This window comes from Halyomorpha halys, unplaced genomic scaffold (genome assembly GCF_000696795.3).
Source record: "Halyomorpha halys isolate HHAL.00 unplaced genomic scaffold, Hhal_1.1 Scaffold103.1, whole genome shotgun sequence".
NCBI classification, from domain to species: domain Eukaryota; kingdom Metazoa; phylum Arthropoda; class Insecta; order Hemiptera; family Pentatomidae; genus Halyomorpha; species Halyomorpha halys.
In genome coordinates this window covers 1,967,309-1,984,404 of record NW_027115007.1, presented here as the reverse complement: position 1 = coordinate 1,984,404, position 17,096 = coordinate 1,967,309, and the positions used below count along the sequence as shown (strand labels likewise).

Sequence of the window (17,096 nt, the reverse complement as noted above, 5' to 3'; positions counted from 1 at the left end):
ATATATATTTATATGAATAATTATGGTAGGAGTGGGTAGCTCGTTTATAAAGCAATGGACTGCTAACTCCAAGGACCCAGGTTCGAATCTGGCGGGGCAGATAATTATTATCTGTTTCACTGTTCACTGCTGTTGAATCTGCCCTGTTGGTTCAGGAGCCCTCCAAGGTCCACACAATCTCATAATGTGGGTACCCTTAACTGGGTAAAAATGTTTTAATGAATAATTATGATTGTTTTGTTTTTTCTAGGCTTCAAGAAAAAAATGTCAAAGAAAAACAAGTTGCTCATTATACCAATGTAGTTAATTTGCAAGAAAAGTTAATCAAAAACCAAAACCAGGTAATTTTTAAAATTTCTAACATTTTTATATATAGCTGTTAGTGAGAGTTCTTTCCTGTTTGTAAATTTAATTTACATTAATTAATATTTATTTGTTTAATTGTGTTTTTACCATCATAATTAATCATTTTATGTATCTTTATGTACCATTATGTACATTTATGTTGTCTTCATTGAATGATGCTTTCTCATTAAGAGTAAAATAGACTGGATTTAGTAATAAAATAATAAATTGGAGTTAGTCATTCTGTCAACTGAAAGGCTCATTTGGAATATTAAATATAAAAAAATATGACCACACTGAATAATATAGAAATATTTTTATAAAACAATTGCAGATTAATTTTAACTAAAAGTAGTTTGGTAAGTGAAAGTTGTGGTGCACAATCCACCAAATTTTTAATTCCTTTCCAGATAACTGAGTTTTCTTGTCTAATAGTCAAGATATGCATAGTCTACTGAAATAAAGGTTGTAAAAGGATGATCAGATGATATATGTTAGTTCAGCCTAGATGTTAAATGATATGTGCCTATTTTAAGATCATTGTTTCTGGAAATCACAGGGAATTCAAGTTTTTATTTTTAGTTTTAATTTTTGTTGTTGTTCTTAAAATAAAAAAGTTCTAGTCTTTTCCAGAGCTTGTCAATGCTTATTAAAGAAATGCTAAAATAGCCTTTTTGAAAGTTTGGTCAGTGTGAATACATCCGACTATTCCACATTTTCTATTGGTATGGATATAATCTATTGAAAATCTCTTTTGGATTTGTCTAAGAATCTGGTGTTATTTCCTTTTCTGTTATACACTATTTTATTATATGGCAAGAAATAAGGTGTATGCTACTTTTTTTTGCAATTCCCTTATAATAAATTTGATGATAAAGGAATCCATTACCTTTGTTATGGTTTGATATACAATTTACCATCATGTCCAGATTCAAACTGGCACAGTCTCTGGCTTGAGATTGTGTGGACTGGGCACTGGAATTGAAATTAATTTTGAATTCAGGAAGGATTATGGGTATTGATAATGGTTATAACTATGATCCAAAAAAATAATGTCTATCGATGGTGGGGAAGAGCCAACTTAACTTGATGTAATTTTAGGTTGAGATTTTTTAGGAAAGGTTTTAGTTTCAAATAACACTTGTTTTCAAGAAAGGATGATCATTTAGGATTATGTAAGAGGGACCTTTGATTATGATCAGGGTTTCATAAGATTTAACCGTAACTTGTTCAGTTTTACTCAAATAGGTTTGGTAGGCATTATTAGTAACTTAACATAGGGAAATGATAAATAGATTTGGGTTTTGTGAACATGAAGATAAGATTGGAATGGAACATTGGTAAATTAAATTAAGTATTTGAAAAGTAGTGAGAAAAGTTGCTAATGATTTTTAATACTTACCTTAGTACTTGAATTTGTATTTCTAACAAACTTCACTCAAGCTTTATCAGTAAGTTTTAACAGCCATTTACTGCAGTAATCTATCAAATTCAGTGTGTCACATTTTGTTACTTATATCTTTTTTCTCAATTAATAAGACAACTAAAAAATGGTCATTCCATGAACATCTCAATTGAAATAGTTGTTAATTTGAATTACTGATATTTTCAGCTTAGTTGTTGTTAGACTGCAAATGATTTGAATCATTATAACTCTAAAATTCTTTAGAATTTTAGGGTTTTAATTTTAGTTTTGAAGTTCGGTTTAGGCGTTTGATTTTCAAGCTAACAGCCCTGAAGAAGGCTAGAAACACTAGCCGAAACGTTGGCACAATTAAATAGGTTACACCAACTTATTTGTGTTTCACTTTGACCACACCCAAACCATCTTCTCCTCGTACGTCATCCATGGTCAACTATCTCTCATAATTATGAATAACTAAAATTCTTTAACTGAAAAATTGATCAGCAATTCGAATTTTCAACTATTTTAAGTGATGTGGTAACACAACATTACCTTTTGTGGTTTTCCGATTTATCCAGCCGGAAGGTGATATGCTTTGTAACATTCCTGGTTCTACTCTGGAATAATTTGATGGCAAAAGATATCAAGACCAACTGTTGATGGTTTAAATATTTTGGTTTCAGTCTCTGTTATAGTATTTTAATTTTGTAATTTTTGAAAATGAGAAAAATTCAGATTCTTTTATCATTTCTAGTTGAACAATTCTTGGTAGAATTCGATTTATGATGAATTTATTAAATTTACCATTTCAATATTGAAAGTGATTGCGCTTTCAATTTTTTAAATTTTATTATACTGCATAATTTTTCTTTTCTCTTTTTTTCAGTTGATCACACTCAAAGATCATATTGTTGATCTTAACAAACAGTATAAAGGTATGCAAGAAGTCAAAGGACCTAGAAATATTGCTCATGAATTTAGTGTACGTCATAAATTGAGAGAAATAAATGTAGCCTGCAGGGTAAGTTTGTGCTTTCAGGGTTACTGTCTGCACTTGTATTATTAGTTTAGTATATAATAATTATTTAATGTACTATATATAATGTTAAACACATATATTTTCAAGATCTTATTTGGTACTTTATTTATGGGCCCATTTCAAGGAATGTTTTTTATCACCTGGAAAAAATACGAAACCTAATGTCTATTCCTCTTCATTTCAGTAAAAAACATAGGAAACAGATTGTAGCAAACAATAGCGGCACAAGCATAAATAAATATTGAGACAATACAGATAGTAATAACCTCTATCTTTTGAGATTATTAACCATCGCCTTCATCTTTCTGTTCCCCTATATGCCATTACTCGCAAAGAGGAGCCTCAATCCAACAGACGCAGTCTGCCCCGCTTGGTCTGGACACGTCCTCTTCATTAGAGAAATAATTTTTCCTCCACTTGCTTCTATTCTCTGTGTATAATCCTCATAGAAAAGTTTTTTTGGTCATCCTCGTGGCCTCCTGCCCTTTGAGAGAGCTTCCATAACCTTTCTGGGTGTCTATTCCTGATCCATGTGACAGTAATGGCTGAATCGCTGAAGTTGTCTCTTTTCAAGGGAGGTATTCAGTTCAGACACTAGCAGCTGATCCCTTATTCCTTGATTTTGCATCTCTACTTGTTTTACTGACCTTTTCTCACTGATATTTCAATTCTGCTCTTGTCCCTAATATGTTCCCTTTAGTGCAATGATGATAACTCCTGGGATGTTTTAATCTTCAAAGCATTCCATATTTCCTAATGTGGTAAGGAATCAAAAACAACTCTCAGATTAAGGATGACTATTTATTTTTTCAATAGTTAATTATTGAAGCTTAGCTAATAAGGTAAATTATTAAATTTTCTGCAACATTCTGTTTCTGATATTTTGCACATCTTGTATATCTGACTAGTCAGCAGGCTGGCTATTTTATGGTTCAAAAAATAAACTTGAATTTTTACACTGTGGTATGTATTGTATGAGAGCTCATGACCAGCTGATTCCTATGTTTTGTTGCCATGACTGTAATGATATCAAATTAATAAGTTGCAAAAAAACAAAAAAACAAATAGCTTAGGATTAAAACCCTAAAGCCTTTATTTAATTCTTTTTTAAAATAATTTAATGTATAGTTATTTTGATTTTCAATTTTTAGGAGTGGGATCAGTTGAAAGATCAAGAGAAAGAAATCTCAGAAAAATTGAAAGACCTTGAAAATTCACCTCCGAGGTATGTTTTTATTCCTTGAATGGTTCTCAAAAATTTTACAAATTATTACATAATGGCTTATTATTTGAAATAAAGTTTTTTCTCGGTCGATTACGATTTAAAGGTTCATTATTGAAAGTAAAAAACCAAAACTAAGTCCTATGGACCTGCATCTATATTATTTTAATTTATTTTATTTTTTTGAGTTATTCTGAGGTTTGTCCTGTTCATAAGTGACCGACTTTCGTTCATAGTAAACATATAATCCAATGTCATTTTGAACAACATCATCTGGTTACTCTCTCTAGGGAACATGTAACACATGCACCCTGTACTAAGCAGGACTAAAACTTCTTGAAAACAAAATTGCAACTTGTTCAGAAAAGAAAAAAAAAAATCTTTCAAATACAAATCAGTTAGCATGGAAAGGTATAGATGATGTGGAACTTTTTTTTTTTTTTTTTGTAATATTCTCAATCTGCAAGTTAGAAATTAGTCATATTCAGTGGCTCTTGCACTGTAAAAATAAAAACTACACAATAAGATCACATTGTGTGAAAAAAAAGTGTTTTGACCCTTTAAAGGTGATATTCCCAATTTGTGATTATTCTTACTTGGATTGAAATAGAAAAGAAATGCTCATTCTTGCACCGAATTACTGGATAACTGGAAAAAGATTTCTGATGAAAGCCAATTGAAACACTCTTCTTTCACAGTGGTCGACTGTTGCCTTCAGTACTAATATTCCATCAAATCAACGTCATCCAAACTCATTAACCACTAGACTGATTGGATTAGTGAAGACTCCTGAAAGCCAACCTTGAGTGTTTTATAGGTTCTATGGTCATTGTCTTTCACAACATTTCCTTCAAAGCAAAACATAGAAATTAATCAAATATTAGCCTCTGGGCATTTCTGAACATGGCACCCTTCCACTAAAAAAGGTGAAGCTGGATGAATTACTACACCTAAAGCAAATTCTGATACATCTAGAAGCCAAAGCATTCTATGATGGATTTTATTGTGATTTCCTAATGGTACTGATGAAGTGGATTGCCTTGATGACCCTCTGGTTGATGCTCAGGGGGAACTGTAATGAGAAATGTTGATCAAGACAATTGACTATTCCACATTTTCACTTTTTTCTGAGATATAATAAAAATAAGGTGTAAGACAGATTGATGGGTGAGAATAGCAGAGATCCCACAAGATGTATCAATACAACCAGTTTAAAAAAAATCTTGGAAAACTTTTGCTTTCATATAGTATGTGTTTCTCACCAAAAAGGTTCACAATGTTAATGAAAGGCTCCTCTATGGTGAGAGCTATCAAAATGGAAAGAGTATTGCTGATCAATTTGATTTAGATTACATTTCATTTTGAGGTGTATTTTGAACTATAAAATTGAAATAGTGCAGATTATTTTGGGATCATGGCTAGATTATAGACAAGCTTGGAAGAGAGTTATTACCTGCTAAATTTATTTAGTTCATTAGAGCTATCTAATTCAGGGCAATGGCTGTTCATACAATCTTAAAACACCCTTTAATGAGATTCAGTTGAAAATAGAAAGTCTTCGTGCTTTATTTCAATTAAGTTTTGGCATTTTCTGGCAATGTAAACTTGTCTAAAATTTCAAGTATACTAGATTTTTTTTTCTTTTTTTCTTGTACATTAAGAACATTATTAGGTTGAATTAGATTGTAATAATCAGCATCGTTTATTTTTAAATTTCCAAACATTGGTTGATAATTTATGAAGCCCATTACTTTTAATCGTCTGATTAAATTACATTAAATACCTGTAAAAATGATATGTTTGTAACCAATAATTTATCATTTATCCTGTGCATTTATTTTTCTAGTGATGTATATCTTTCTTGTCAAGACCGGCAAATCTTGGATTGGCATTTTGCTAATCTTGAATTTGCTAATGCAACACCATTGAACAACCTTTCGCTGAAGCATTGGGATCAGGACGACGACTTTGAATTCACTGGAAGCCATCTAACAGGTATGCCTTGTTAGTCATTGTTTATAAATGAATTTATGTATAATTTTTAGGAGAAATGGTATGAAACTCTTGTTTAGGCCAATCAACATTAAATTATCTCTTAAATTATTTTCTAAATATCTCTCTATAGCTTTTTTAGTATTACTACTTTCTCTGCAGAAGTTAATAACACATGATTTATTTTTAACCCTTTACAGGTTGAGAGTTGAAGGACTAAAAAAAACTTTTATTTTTAATATTTAGTGGGTAGTAATCCTGAGAGGAATATATTTTTAAAAAATTAAAAATTGATACATAAATATTTATGATTTTACATATAGATACCAATCTTTATATTTAACTATGAATGGAAAAGCAAGTATAACACTTTAGCTTCCTTGAACAAAAATTTTTTAAATTATTTTAGTTACAATTAAAAAAGTGAATAATTTTTTTTTAATTTTAGATATTATTATTGAAAAAGATAAAGGGTTGTGACCTGCTTTATCCATTACAAAAATCAAGATAATAGGGTATACTTACTCAAACCCATATCTATGTAATTTCGATGAAAGCATTGTGCAATACTTACTTTATTCTGATTATAATCTTGAGAAGAACCAGGGTTATTTGCAAAACTGATATCTGTCGGTTTACTGTCATAACTGAAAATATAAATTAAGGATCTCAAAATAAACAAAAACTTTTCTATGAACATATGTCTGTCAGTGCTTTGTTAAGCAGATATTCACGTCCTAAGATTTTCATTGTTATGAATTATTTTGGTTATAATGAATAAATTAATGTGTTCCACTTACATTTTAATTTTTTTATATCCATGACACTAAACAAAAGTTCTATGACCTTAAATTAAATCTGTACGAAGAAGGGTAGTTGATACTTGGGAAAAAAATAACACATGTTCAGTGGTGTCCGGCCACTGCTCCTATAAAAGAAAGATGCTGAACCTGTTTTTAATGCTCAAGTTAATAACTTTAAACAATATTTAATATGAATAAATGGTATTTGGACAGGGTGCGGTCAAATAAAACTCTTTTTTTTTTTTAAATTATTTATTTGTAAATTACATACAACTGTACAAAATAATACAATAGGTAAATATGTAGTATGTTTCATATACACTTGAAAATCTTGGGAAGGAACCACCCATTGGTGGTACTTCAAACATTAATTTAAATTAGAAGGTCCCGTGGCCATCTTCTTTTCAGACGGCTTGGAGGATTATCAGGGATTGTTAAGGATGAAAGATTAAGAATTAATGGGTTAGGATGGTTAAGGAGTTTGGAATGAAAAAACGCACATCTGTTTTGGATCAAATCTGCAACGAATGGGATGTTAAGGTCTTTGTGAATGAGTTTATTTGTGATGTAATAAGGAGCATCAAGGATTTTACGTAGGATTTTGGATTGTAACGATTGGTTGCGGGAAGAATTTGATGGTTTTGTGGAGCCCCAGAGCTCAATTCCATATGTCCAAATTGGTCTTATTATTGTAGTGTATACTAATTTTTTGTAGCGAATGGGAAGTTTAGAGCGTTTGTCAAGTAAAAAATAAAACTCAAATAGTAAATTGGTATACTATTTTTATTTGAGCCAAAGTTTTGCCCCAAGTTGCAGGGCTTTGTTAGAGCTAAAAAATATGCAAACACTTAATAGAAGTACAAAAAAAAAAAATAAATAGATAAAAAAATAAGTGGAAAATAACAAACAAGGGTATACAATGAAATATAAAAATTAAATAAGAAAAATTAAAGGTTATAAGCAATTAATAAAAATGGTAATAGTAACAGATTAAAAGAAGAAATATTAAAGAAAGTATAAATTAAGAGATGAAAAGTGATAAGAATAAATTCAAAAAAATTTTTGATGATGAACGAGATGAATGAAATGTGAATGAATGAAAAAATGAAAATGAACGAGACAGAATTCATACCTGTTTTGACGGAAGTCAAAGTCAGAGTGGTGAACCGTTTGTATTGGGAGGAGTGAGGATGGCAGTTAAGTACATCACATTTGAAAATAATTTTAAAGTAAACAATGTAAAAAATACTAAAGTTAGGTAAACAATAAATGATAATATGCATAATAGAAGGGGAGAAGAAATATGAAGAAAAAAAAATACAAATTTTTTTTTAATTTACATGGATAAACAATGAAGAAATAAAGTTAAAATAATGGAATACAATAAATGTAAGTGATTAAGAAAGGCAATATACCAAATGAGTGAGGATACGGAAGTATGTAAATTATATAATAAAAAAATTAATAATAAATTAATATGTAACATACTTCTATTAACTACTTTATTATTAATTTTTTTATAATATAATTTACATAACTCCATATCCCCACTCATTTGGTATATTGTCTTTCTTAATCACTTACATTGATTGTATCCCATTATTTTAACTTTATTTCTTCTTTGTTTTTCTATCCTTGTAAATTAAAAAAAAAAAATAAATAAATAAAATTGTACTTTCTTTAATATTTCTTCTTTTTATCTGTTACTATTAATGTTTTCATTAATTGTTTATAACCTTTAATTTTTACGTTTCATTGTATACCCTTGTTATTTTCCCCTTTTTTTTATTTATTTATTTTCTTTTTGTACTTATGTTAAGTGTTTGTATCTTTTTTTGCACTGACAAAGCCCTGCAACGTGGGGCGAAACGTTAGCTCAAATAAAAATAGTATACCAACTATTTTACTATTTAAATTTTATTTGACCGCACCTGGACCAAATACCATTTATTGATACACATGGTCAATCAGCAATCTTCCATTATTTAATATGAATGTTAATGGTTACATTTTATGAATAAAATGGTTGGAACATATATTACATTATTTATACATATAACCTAAATAATTCAGAACAATAAAAATCTTTGGATGTAAATATTTCCTAAACAAAGCATTAGTGGACATACCTTCATAGGAATTTTTTTTTTCTTGTTTTGAAATCCTTAGTTCATATTTTCAGTTGGGAACTACTGTTACACCTGAAATCTCCTTTATAAATGTTATTATTTATTTAAATTAGACCACTTACTGGTACATAATTAGCAAACAGTTTTGAGTTTGAATCTGTTTTAAGAGCGATCTGGCATATAGCAAAAGGGCCAATGTATCCATTTGGATACCTTCAGTTTTCCATGAACAATTATGTATTTACTTCAAATAGAAACAGAGTTGAGGGGCAATTTAGTTCATAAAGTATCATCATAAAAAAATGTTAAGATTTCTCCATGGCATTTCATTATGGATGCCACAGGTTGTAATACAAAAAGTAAAACTGTTCACTAACTTAAATCACTGTAATTTTTTTTTTTCATGAATTGAAAGGAAGTCAATACTAGTTGCCACTAATTTTTAAAAAATTGTTAAATATGAGATGTCCAAAAGAATGCCATATATTAATATATCCTCTTAAATCCACGTTTTGAATGTTTTCTGAATAAGTTTTTCATAACTCAACAGTAATGCATTTCACTATTTTGATGTGGAATATTTATTATAATTAATAATGAAAGAAAAACAAAAGTTAACCATATTATTTATTCATAATACATTCTATTGATTTCAATGCTTTTCTCCCATTTCATAACATTTTTTTTTTTAATCCTTATTCCAAGAATCTTCTTGACATTCAATCAAAACTAGAGAAATGAAGTGGTGAATTAAAATTTGAAAGAATGGTAGCAAATATGGTGGACACTGTAGAACTACATTTTTCAGATCTTGATATAACATGGTAGTCAGTTAACTCTAAAAAACAGGTCTGCTATATTCACCTTATAGTACAAAAGCCCAGTGAAAAAAAGTCAGTTATTTCGCCCCAATTTTGTATTGCTTTAATGAAACCTATGTATAATTACTAGTCAGAATTGATGAGTCAGCTAAGTATAGTTACAGGGACTAAAAAATGGTGGCCCAATATCTTTAAAACGACCTACAACGTTAAGTTAATTTGCTAAAATATGACCCCTAATAAAGCTATTTACATTTAATAGTTCCCGAGATACAGTTTTTTAAAAAGCTGCATTTCATAAAAAATCTACAGAAAAATCAGTAGTTAGTCAATTTATTTTGGGAAATCTATATCTCGAGAATAGTTCAACATACAGACTTCTATTAGCACTCATATTAAAGCTAGTTTAATGTACTATAATGTACGAAAAGATGGTTGGGGGTGCGGTCAAAATGAAACACAAAGAAGTCATCCACGTCAACTATCCCTCATAATTATGAGTACCATAATGTAGTTTATGATGTTTATCTTCATAGTTGTAGTTTTCATGATATTTGATAACATTAATTATTATAGGGATTTATTTTATTTTCAAATAACAATACTGATTTGTCTGTTTAGTCATAATAAGTTATATATATATATATATATATATATATATGTTTTTTTGCAAAGAGGTATGCAAATTTTACCTTTTCATTAATGAATCAGTTTGATAAAACAGTTCCAGCATATGTAAACTATTTAAAAGTATTTAAAGTCAGTGCATTTAGTAATTAATTAAATAATAATTTTTTAATGATAATTTATATTGTTCCCAATGGTTCATATATAGGCACATAAAAAAGGAGTTTAACCATATGAAATAATATTGCTATGGACCTTTTCTTATTATTTTTATAACTTTGGGGTACAAACTAATGTTTAAAGTATAGCCTTTGTAGCTGTCCTAATTTTCTTCTCAAGAGTTGATATCAAGATATATGAAAACATAACTTTATTTCTTCCTATTTACAACTATATTTAAGCTAAAAATATAAGTCAGTATGATCAGCTATTATGGCATGATTGGTGAAGAAACTACTGTTTGGTAACACTCAAATGATATTTCTACATTAGAAGGTCTCCAGGTCATCTTTTTTTCAGAGGGCTCTTAAGATCATCAGATATAGAAGAGGAAGTAAGGTTAGAAACTGGTGTGTTGGGGGAGTTTATTATGGAAGGATTGATATCTGGTTTGGGCAAGATCTGCTAAAAATGGAACATTAAGTATGGATGATTTTATTAGTGACAAATTAGTAGAGCTCTAAAGCACAGCTGAAATAGGCCTTATAATTGCTATTTAAATCAGTATTTTGTAATTGATTACTTTTTGTGTAGTAAGTGTTGTAACAGTCAATGTACAGTTTCCTCTCTTTGATGAGGATTCCCAGTTAGTCGTTTGTCCATATTTAGTCCAAGGTAGCGGATCTGTTCAATAGTTATATATACATACATATATATATATATTTTTTTTTTAATACGCCAAAAGAGGCATTTCAGCCATTTTGTTTCGTACAGCCCAGTATAGTTTAGCTCTGCCGATGTAACTCCTGTCTGTAATCAAGTCCGCCATTGCTGCACATGCAAATATGTGATCGCCAGTCATCTCACCAACTCCACACAGGACGCAGTCCGAAGATTCAGTCACTATTCTCTTCAGGTGGTGCCGCAAATAGTCATGTCCAGTAGCCAACCTGAAGCATGCCATTGACACCACTCTTAGTAAAGTCAATGGAAGGCACCTCTTAGGATCTAGCAATGCCGCCCAGTTCTTGCCCCCACATTCTCCTCTACTCTTTTCCTCTGCTCTTTCAGTGATAGCACTTCGGGCCATTTCTTTTGCCATGTCCATGGTCATAGGAAGAAGCGGCTGTGGTTGTCTAGCCCCTAACCGTGTAAGTCGATCCGCCTCCTCATTCCCAGGTATACCGCAATGGGCTGCAATCCACTGCATTACCAATACTTTAAGTATTTCTCTTTTACATGGTATGGATTTCCGGCATGCGAGAATTCTAGCGTTAGTTGAGGGACGTTCAGACGCTATTGCCAGCAGTGCTGTCCTATAATCCGACAGCAGAACTATCTTCTTTGCGCAGGCGTGAGTAATCTTTTCTAAAGCTAAAGTAATTGCAGCTACCTCTCCAATTAAAATTGGTAGCGTTTGCTCCAGCAGGTGCTGACAGTTGAAACAGGCTACTATAGACACCTGCACCCGCATTTTTATTTGCCTCTGTGGGTGACCCGTCGGTGTATATATGGATCCATTCTGGCTTAGGGCAGCGCTCCGCTATAGTGGCCAATGCCACAGTCCTTAGTTCTTTCGCTGGGGTCATGGATTTGTTGATGGGCATTATTAGATCCAGCACTGTAGCATATGGACACGTCCAAACGCTTTGTTTAGTCAAGTCAGGCAGAGGCTCTCTTATCTCAAAGTTAAGGCCTAGGCTTGTGATAATGGATTTCGTTGCCTCAATAAGTGTTAGCTGGGTTTTTTGTATAGCATTACCAAGAATGCTGGCCCACTAATCACTACCACTCCTAAGCACGCGCTCGTAGAGGATGACGGCATTTATTTTTCGCCTAACTTTTCGGGACTCGATCTCTGCCTGCAATTGCATGGCTAGAACCGGTGACGATTTAGCCGCACCGGTAATAATCCTCAATGCCTTATTTTGAACTATATCAAGACGTCCCAGCACTGAATCGGTAGCTGTAACCATAATCCCAGAGCCATATTCCAGGGCTGGTCTTATATATGACCTATATGCATGTCTTAAAACCTCAGCAGTTGCTCCCCTTCAACAGTTATATATGAAATATTATTAAAGGTTACCGTACGGTAGTTGAAAACCTAACCTAAATCAGAATTCGTTATTTATTTATGTATCAACTAGTATAAAAAGAAAATTCTGAAAGCAGAGTCCAAATTAAATGAGGAGTGAGAAAAAATAAATAAATAAAAACAATTATAGAAATATACAGTTATGAACTCGCCTGCCCGGTAGGTAGTTTCCATCTGTGGGAAGTGGGACCGGATGATTTAACAAATAAATAATTTAGTTTGCGGCCGTTGGATCATAAGTTATGGGAAGGGGCGGCGTAACTAGTTTTCAATTAAGAAGAAGCCTTGTTTACGGCCGTAGTATCCATACAGAGGAGAGGTCCTTTAGAAGAGTTATTCTGATTGGCCGATGGTCACGTGGACGCCAGTAACTAGTTCGAAGTCTGGTGTGAAGCATTCCATTTTCATATCCCCGACGGATGTAGTTCTGATGGAGACCTATAAACAATAAATATAGCCTATAAACAGTCCTGCTATTAAACACCTTAACATCTTTTATTTATTATTATTTCCGCGAAGGAAAAAAAAAAATTGCCAATTCGCTTCGGAGTAATCTTTATTGTGATTTCAACAGGTCGCAAATTCGTTTTTTTACAAGTCTGCTGACAGTCCTGAATCTATGTTTTATTATTCATAAGACCGAATTCTCTGCTTAAGGATTCTTTATGATAATTATATCTAGGTTTTCTTTATTTTTTCTTAATTGGGTTTTGATTTAACGATCTTTGCGCCTTATAAACAAATTGTTGGTTCGTATTTCTTTTCTTTTATTACTTCTATCTTGAATTTAATTCAAAAACAAATTATTCTTGTGTTGAATAAAATATTTTTCTGAACCTCTTCACTGGAGGAAAATTACACATTCACATCAATTTTACTTTAACTTGATTTTAATTAGAAAAATACAGGTATTATAAAAATATAAAAAGAAAATTCAATACAAAATATTTTCTTTTTGCGTGTAATCATATCTGTTATATTACTCTGCGATTAAACTAAATTTATTTAAATAAAAATAATTTTATATTTAAAATATTATTATTATTTTTACTCTCGTACTCCGCTTTTATGAATTTCCACTAAATTTGTTTTTGTTTCTTTATTCTTATACCACGCATTTATTTCCTTTATTGTCACGAAAAAACCCCACAGCATAGACCGAAACATTGGTAGTCATTAAGTAGTTTAAAAAATATTTACTGTATGATTTTATGATAACATGTAATCTATCTACCTCAGTATTATTGAGTAAATCACAATTTTCTTAATATATAACTACTACAATGAAGTTTGATCAATGAATTAATTTTATTTTGTGTTTGAAATAAATCTCAAGTGTTTTAATTTTTGACCTGAAAGCAGAATAGGAGGATAAAAAAAAATGTGAAAACTTTGTTTCTTATTCGAAAACTGGGAGGTGGTCCATAGTAGTCCAAGATCCAATTTTATTTTAATGTCACCCTTCTAATGCACTAAGCTTGTCTCTCTTAAAGAGTCAGGGTTCAGAAATTTCTTCGAGAAAATTGTTTGTTTTTTCCTTTTGTTCTCAGGCGTGAGAGTCGTGGTCATTTATCCTATTGGTATATTTTGGTGTCCCAGTAATTTTACATGAAAACATGTATAATAAGCTTGTATTTATTCAATAGCCGTTGTAATTTTTAAGTCAGCATGTAAAGTATGTTTATTTACATTACGTGGTAAGTCGTATTGTATTAGACTGGATAGATTGTTGTCGTTTAATTTGAGTCTGTTTAGATATATCATAAATTTGTTGTGTATATGTCCAAACAGGTTTTAGTAAGTATTAGAAGACCCAACAATGCTTCGCTATTGCTATATTTGAGGGTGTATATGCATTAACTGAACGCTATTGAAACTTTGATATCAATAAATATATAGATGAAGTGATAAGACGGTTTCTGCTGTAAAATAAATTGGAACATCTAACTTCGCTGGATAATCGTTAATAGTTTTCCGAATTAGGTGATGTTTTCTTATTCTTTATCTGAATTAAAACAATTCAGCGTTCAGCAGCAATTCAGGCATTGATAACCAAAAGGTTTTACGCCTTTAAACAACAAACAATTCGGCAAGACTTTCCTACCAAAGTCTGGTAAACGATTTTTTATGGGTGAACCATACTTTATATTAGGTTTTAGCATCTCGAGAAACCATTAATTACGATTTTCCAAAAACATTTGTAAATAAGTGAATGCATCAGAGCAGTTTATATTTTTTTAAAGTATTATATTTTTATTATACTTTGCCAACGACAAATATTATTACAAGTACTTTTCATAATATAAAAATATTATGGAAAAAATGTATTTTTTTTTTATTTCCTTAAAGTTTTTATCAAAATCTTTCATTAGCCAACAATGTTAGTACTGTGTTATAAAATGCTACTGTACTTTATTGAAACTTCAGTTCTTGACGCCAATGCCCTTGGTTAGACAAGTTTCTTTTGTTTTTTGATCGTCTAAGCATTGTATAAATGTTTTAAAATTATCTGTATATAACGATTTTATCTTTCTTTGTCGGAAGATGTTCGAAGGTTCCTTTTGCAGGTTTTAAAAATGATGTTTTTATAGCCCCATTGTTTCCAGAGCTATGGTAGGTAAATGAACGGTACCGGGGGGACTTAACGGTGTAGGTGGCGTTAATAGAGGCGACACGATGGAGGTTGGGGTATTCTTTAAGCCTGAGGGAGTTGTGGGTTCGTGGCGGCCCCAGGGCGATTGCCATCTCCCGATCGGTAAGGAACAATATCTTGCCGTCCGGTTAATTAAGGAGGGGATGTATCGGATAATTGGACCTACAGGATATGTTAATTAAGACAAAAGGCTACCGCCACCGCCTATATACCGCAGGAGCATTTATCCTTTTTGACGGCTATTAAAAATGTAGCCAGAGCTCTCGGCTAACAAGCTGGGTCTTGGCTATACATTAGCGCGCTGTATCGGTAGTCCTCCGGGCAATTAATTTAATTTACTATATTATAGAAATACTTGCTCGAGAGGATGCTACTTGTATCCCATCCTTTATCAGCCATTGTTAGGATGTAATTAGGGTTGATGGTGAATGGTTGATTTTCTTATGCAGACAAGTCTGCCAAGTACCAAGACATAGGTATAACTTTGTTGTATTAGATCAACAAATGATCGAGAATAACAAACGGTTGTATTTAAGTAAACAAAAACTCATAAAAATATTATTTGACATGAAGAACCAGTCTGTGTTGCGAATTGGAAGTCTCTTATGTTTTTAACTGATTTATTTTTAACGATTGTTAATGGCTTTTTATGTTAGAAAATAAGGGTTGTAAAAGTAGAAGTATATCCTTAGAGGAAAAGGGGGTCCCCTACGCAGGATGATTGGATAATTGATATTGCAACGTTGCTGCCTATTGAAATTATGAGGGAAAAACTGGAACAAGTTGAACAATGTTGAGGTTTTTCGCCTCTACTCAATTACCACACAGTCCTAGAGGTCGAAATCGTAGATTCTACTTTACAAATTACACACCAAAGTATTTTATTTAAAGCTGTACAAATGTAAGGTTCCTTAATTTTCTTTTTAGAATTTAATTTGAAAGATTTATTTAACTCTTAACTGTTTTAAGTAACGACTGATTATGGTTGCTATCTAAGCTGCTGACTTTGATATGGGATGACTGATTAAGAGTTTTATGTTATTTTTCAACTTTAATTTACCAATTATTTGAATTATGTCGACTGGTATGAAGTGACTTGACTACGGGATTTGCGCGCGCAAGTGGGGATAGTTTTTTACACTTCAAATTGTTATCGAGATTTATCATTATCATTACTAATCGATGCAGGTGCTATGGAGGAATCGGGGATACCCTTAGGCGGATTTCAAACCTTTGTAACTAGAGAGCCCGCCTCCCATGAAGGGTAAGGGTGTCGGTAATCGCCGATTGTAATGGAATAGTCGCCGACAATGGGGCTGGGTGTACCCTAGGCCGCGGATTCTTAAGATCTTTCTTTTCTCTTTTTATTAAGCCGTACTCTCAGCCTTCTATCCTCTTTCGGCGGCGTCACCGGTTCCCCTAAGCTCCATTTCCTGGGCATATTGGTTCGATTTCCTTTTCTCTTTGCCCATGTGACATGGAAAAAGGGAAGAAAAAGTTCTAAGGTCTTTTGGTTATTCGATCTGCCGGCTCTTTATTTTATTTTATTTTATTTTTTATGTGATACATAAAGCTGTGTCGGTTACGACTGAGATATCTCTTAAATAATGAACGCTTGGAATCTATATACCCTTTAGATTGATTACTAAAGTTTCTATTAGCACAATTTATATTAGAAATTCAGAAAATGATAGAATTAGTGTTTTATTGCCATAGTTGATTCCCACTCGATTTTTTAAAATGTTAGTAATAGTTTTGGTCGAAGATGGGGATTATAATTAACAACAGTTGTTCATATCTCGT

General features: G+C 31.8%; 2 protein-coding genes across 2 annotated transcripts in view; one reads left to right on the top strand and one right to left on the bottom strand.

Annotated features, from left to right (window-relative positions):
• LOC106677548 (lysine-specific histone demethylase 1A-like) overlaps nucleotides 1-6,070 on the top strand; it is a 22,176-nt gene extending 16,106 nt beyond the window's left edge. Inside the window, exons 9-13 of the mRNA XM_014415562.3 lie at nucleotides 251-341; nucleotides 2,637-2,771; nucleotides 3,941-4,014; nucleotides 5,858-6,006; nucleotides 6,057-6,070. Of these exons, the coding sequence (XP_014271048.1) occupies nucleotides 251-341; nucleotides 2,637-2,771; nucleotides 3,941-4,014; nucleotides 5,858-6,006; nucleotides 6,057-6,070 (463 nt within the window). The remainder of the gene's footprint in view (nucleotides 1-250; nucleotides 342-2,636; nucleotides 2,772-3,940; nucleotides 4,015-5,857; nucleotides 6,007-6,056) is intronic.
• A 5,202-nt stretch (nucleotides 6,071-11,272) lies between these two features.
• Nucleotides 11,273-12,016, bottom strand: LOC136796930 (uncharacterized). The gene has a single exon (XM_067052095.1). It carries the CDS (start codon nucleotides 12,014-12,016, stop codon nucleotides 11,273-11,275), a length of 744 nt encoding a protein of 247 aa, XP_066908196.1.
• Between the last annotated feature and the right edge of the window lie 5,080 nt (nucleotides 12,017-17,096).

Excerpts from the sequence above, each read along its gene's own strand:
- LOC136796930 (XM_067052095.1), bottom strand. The coding sequence starts at position 12,016 with ATGCGGGTGCAGGTGTCTATAGTAGCCTGTTTCAACTGTCAGCACCTG.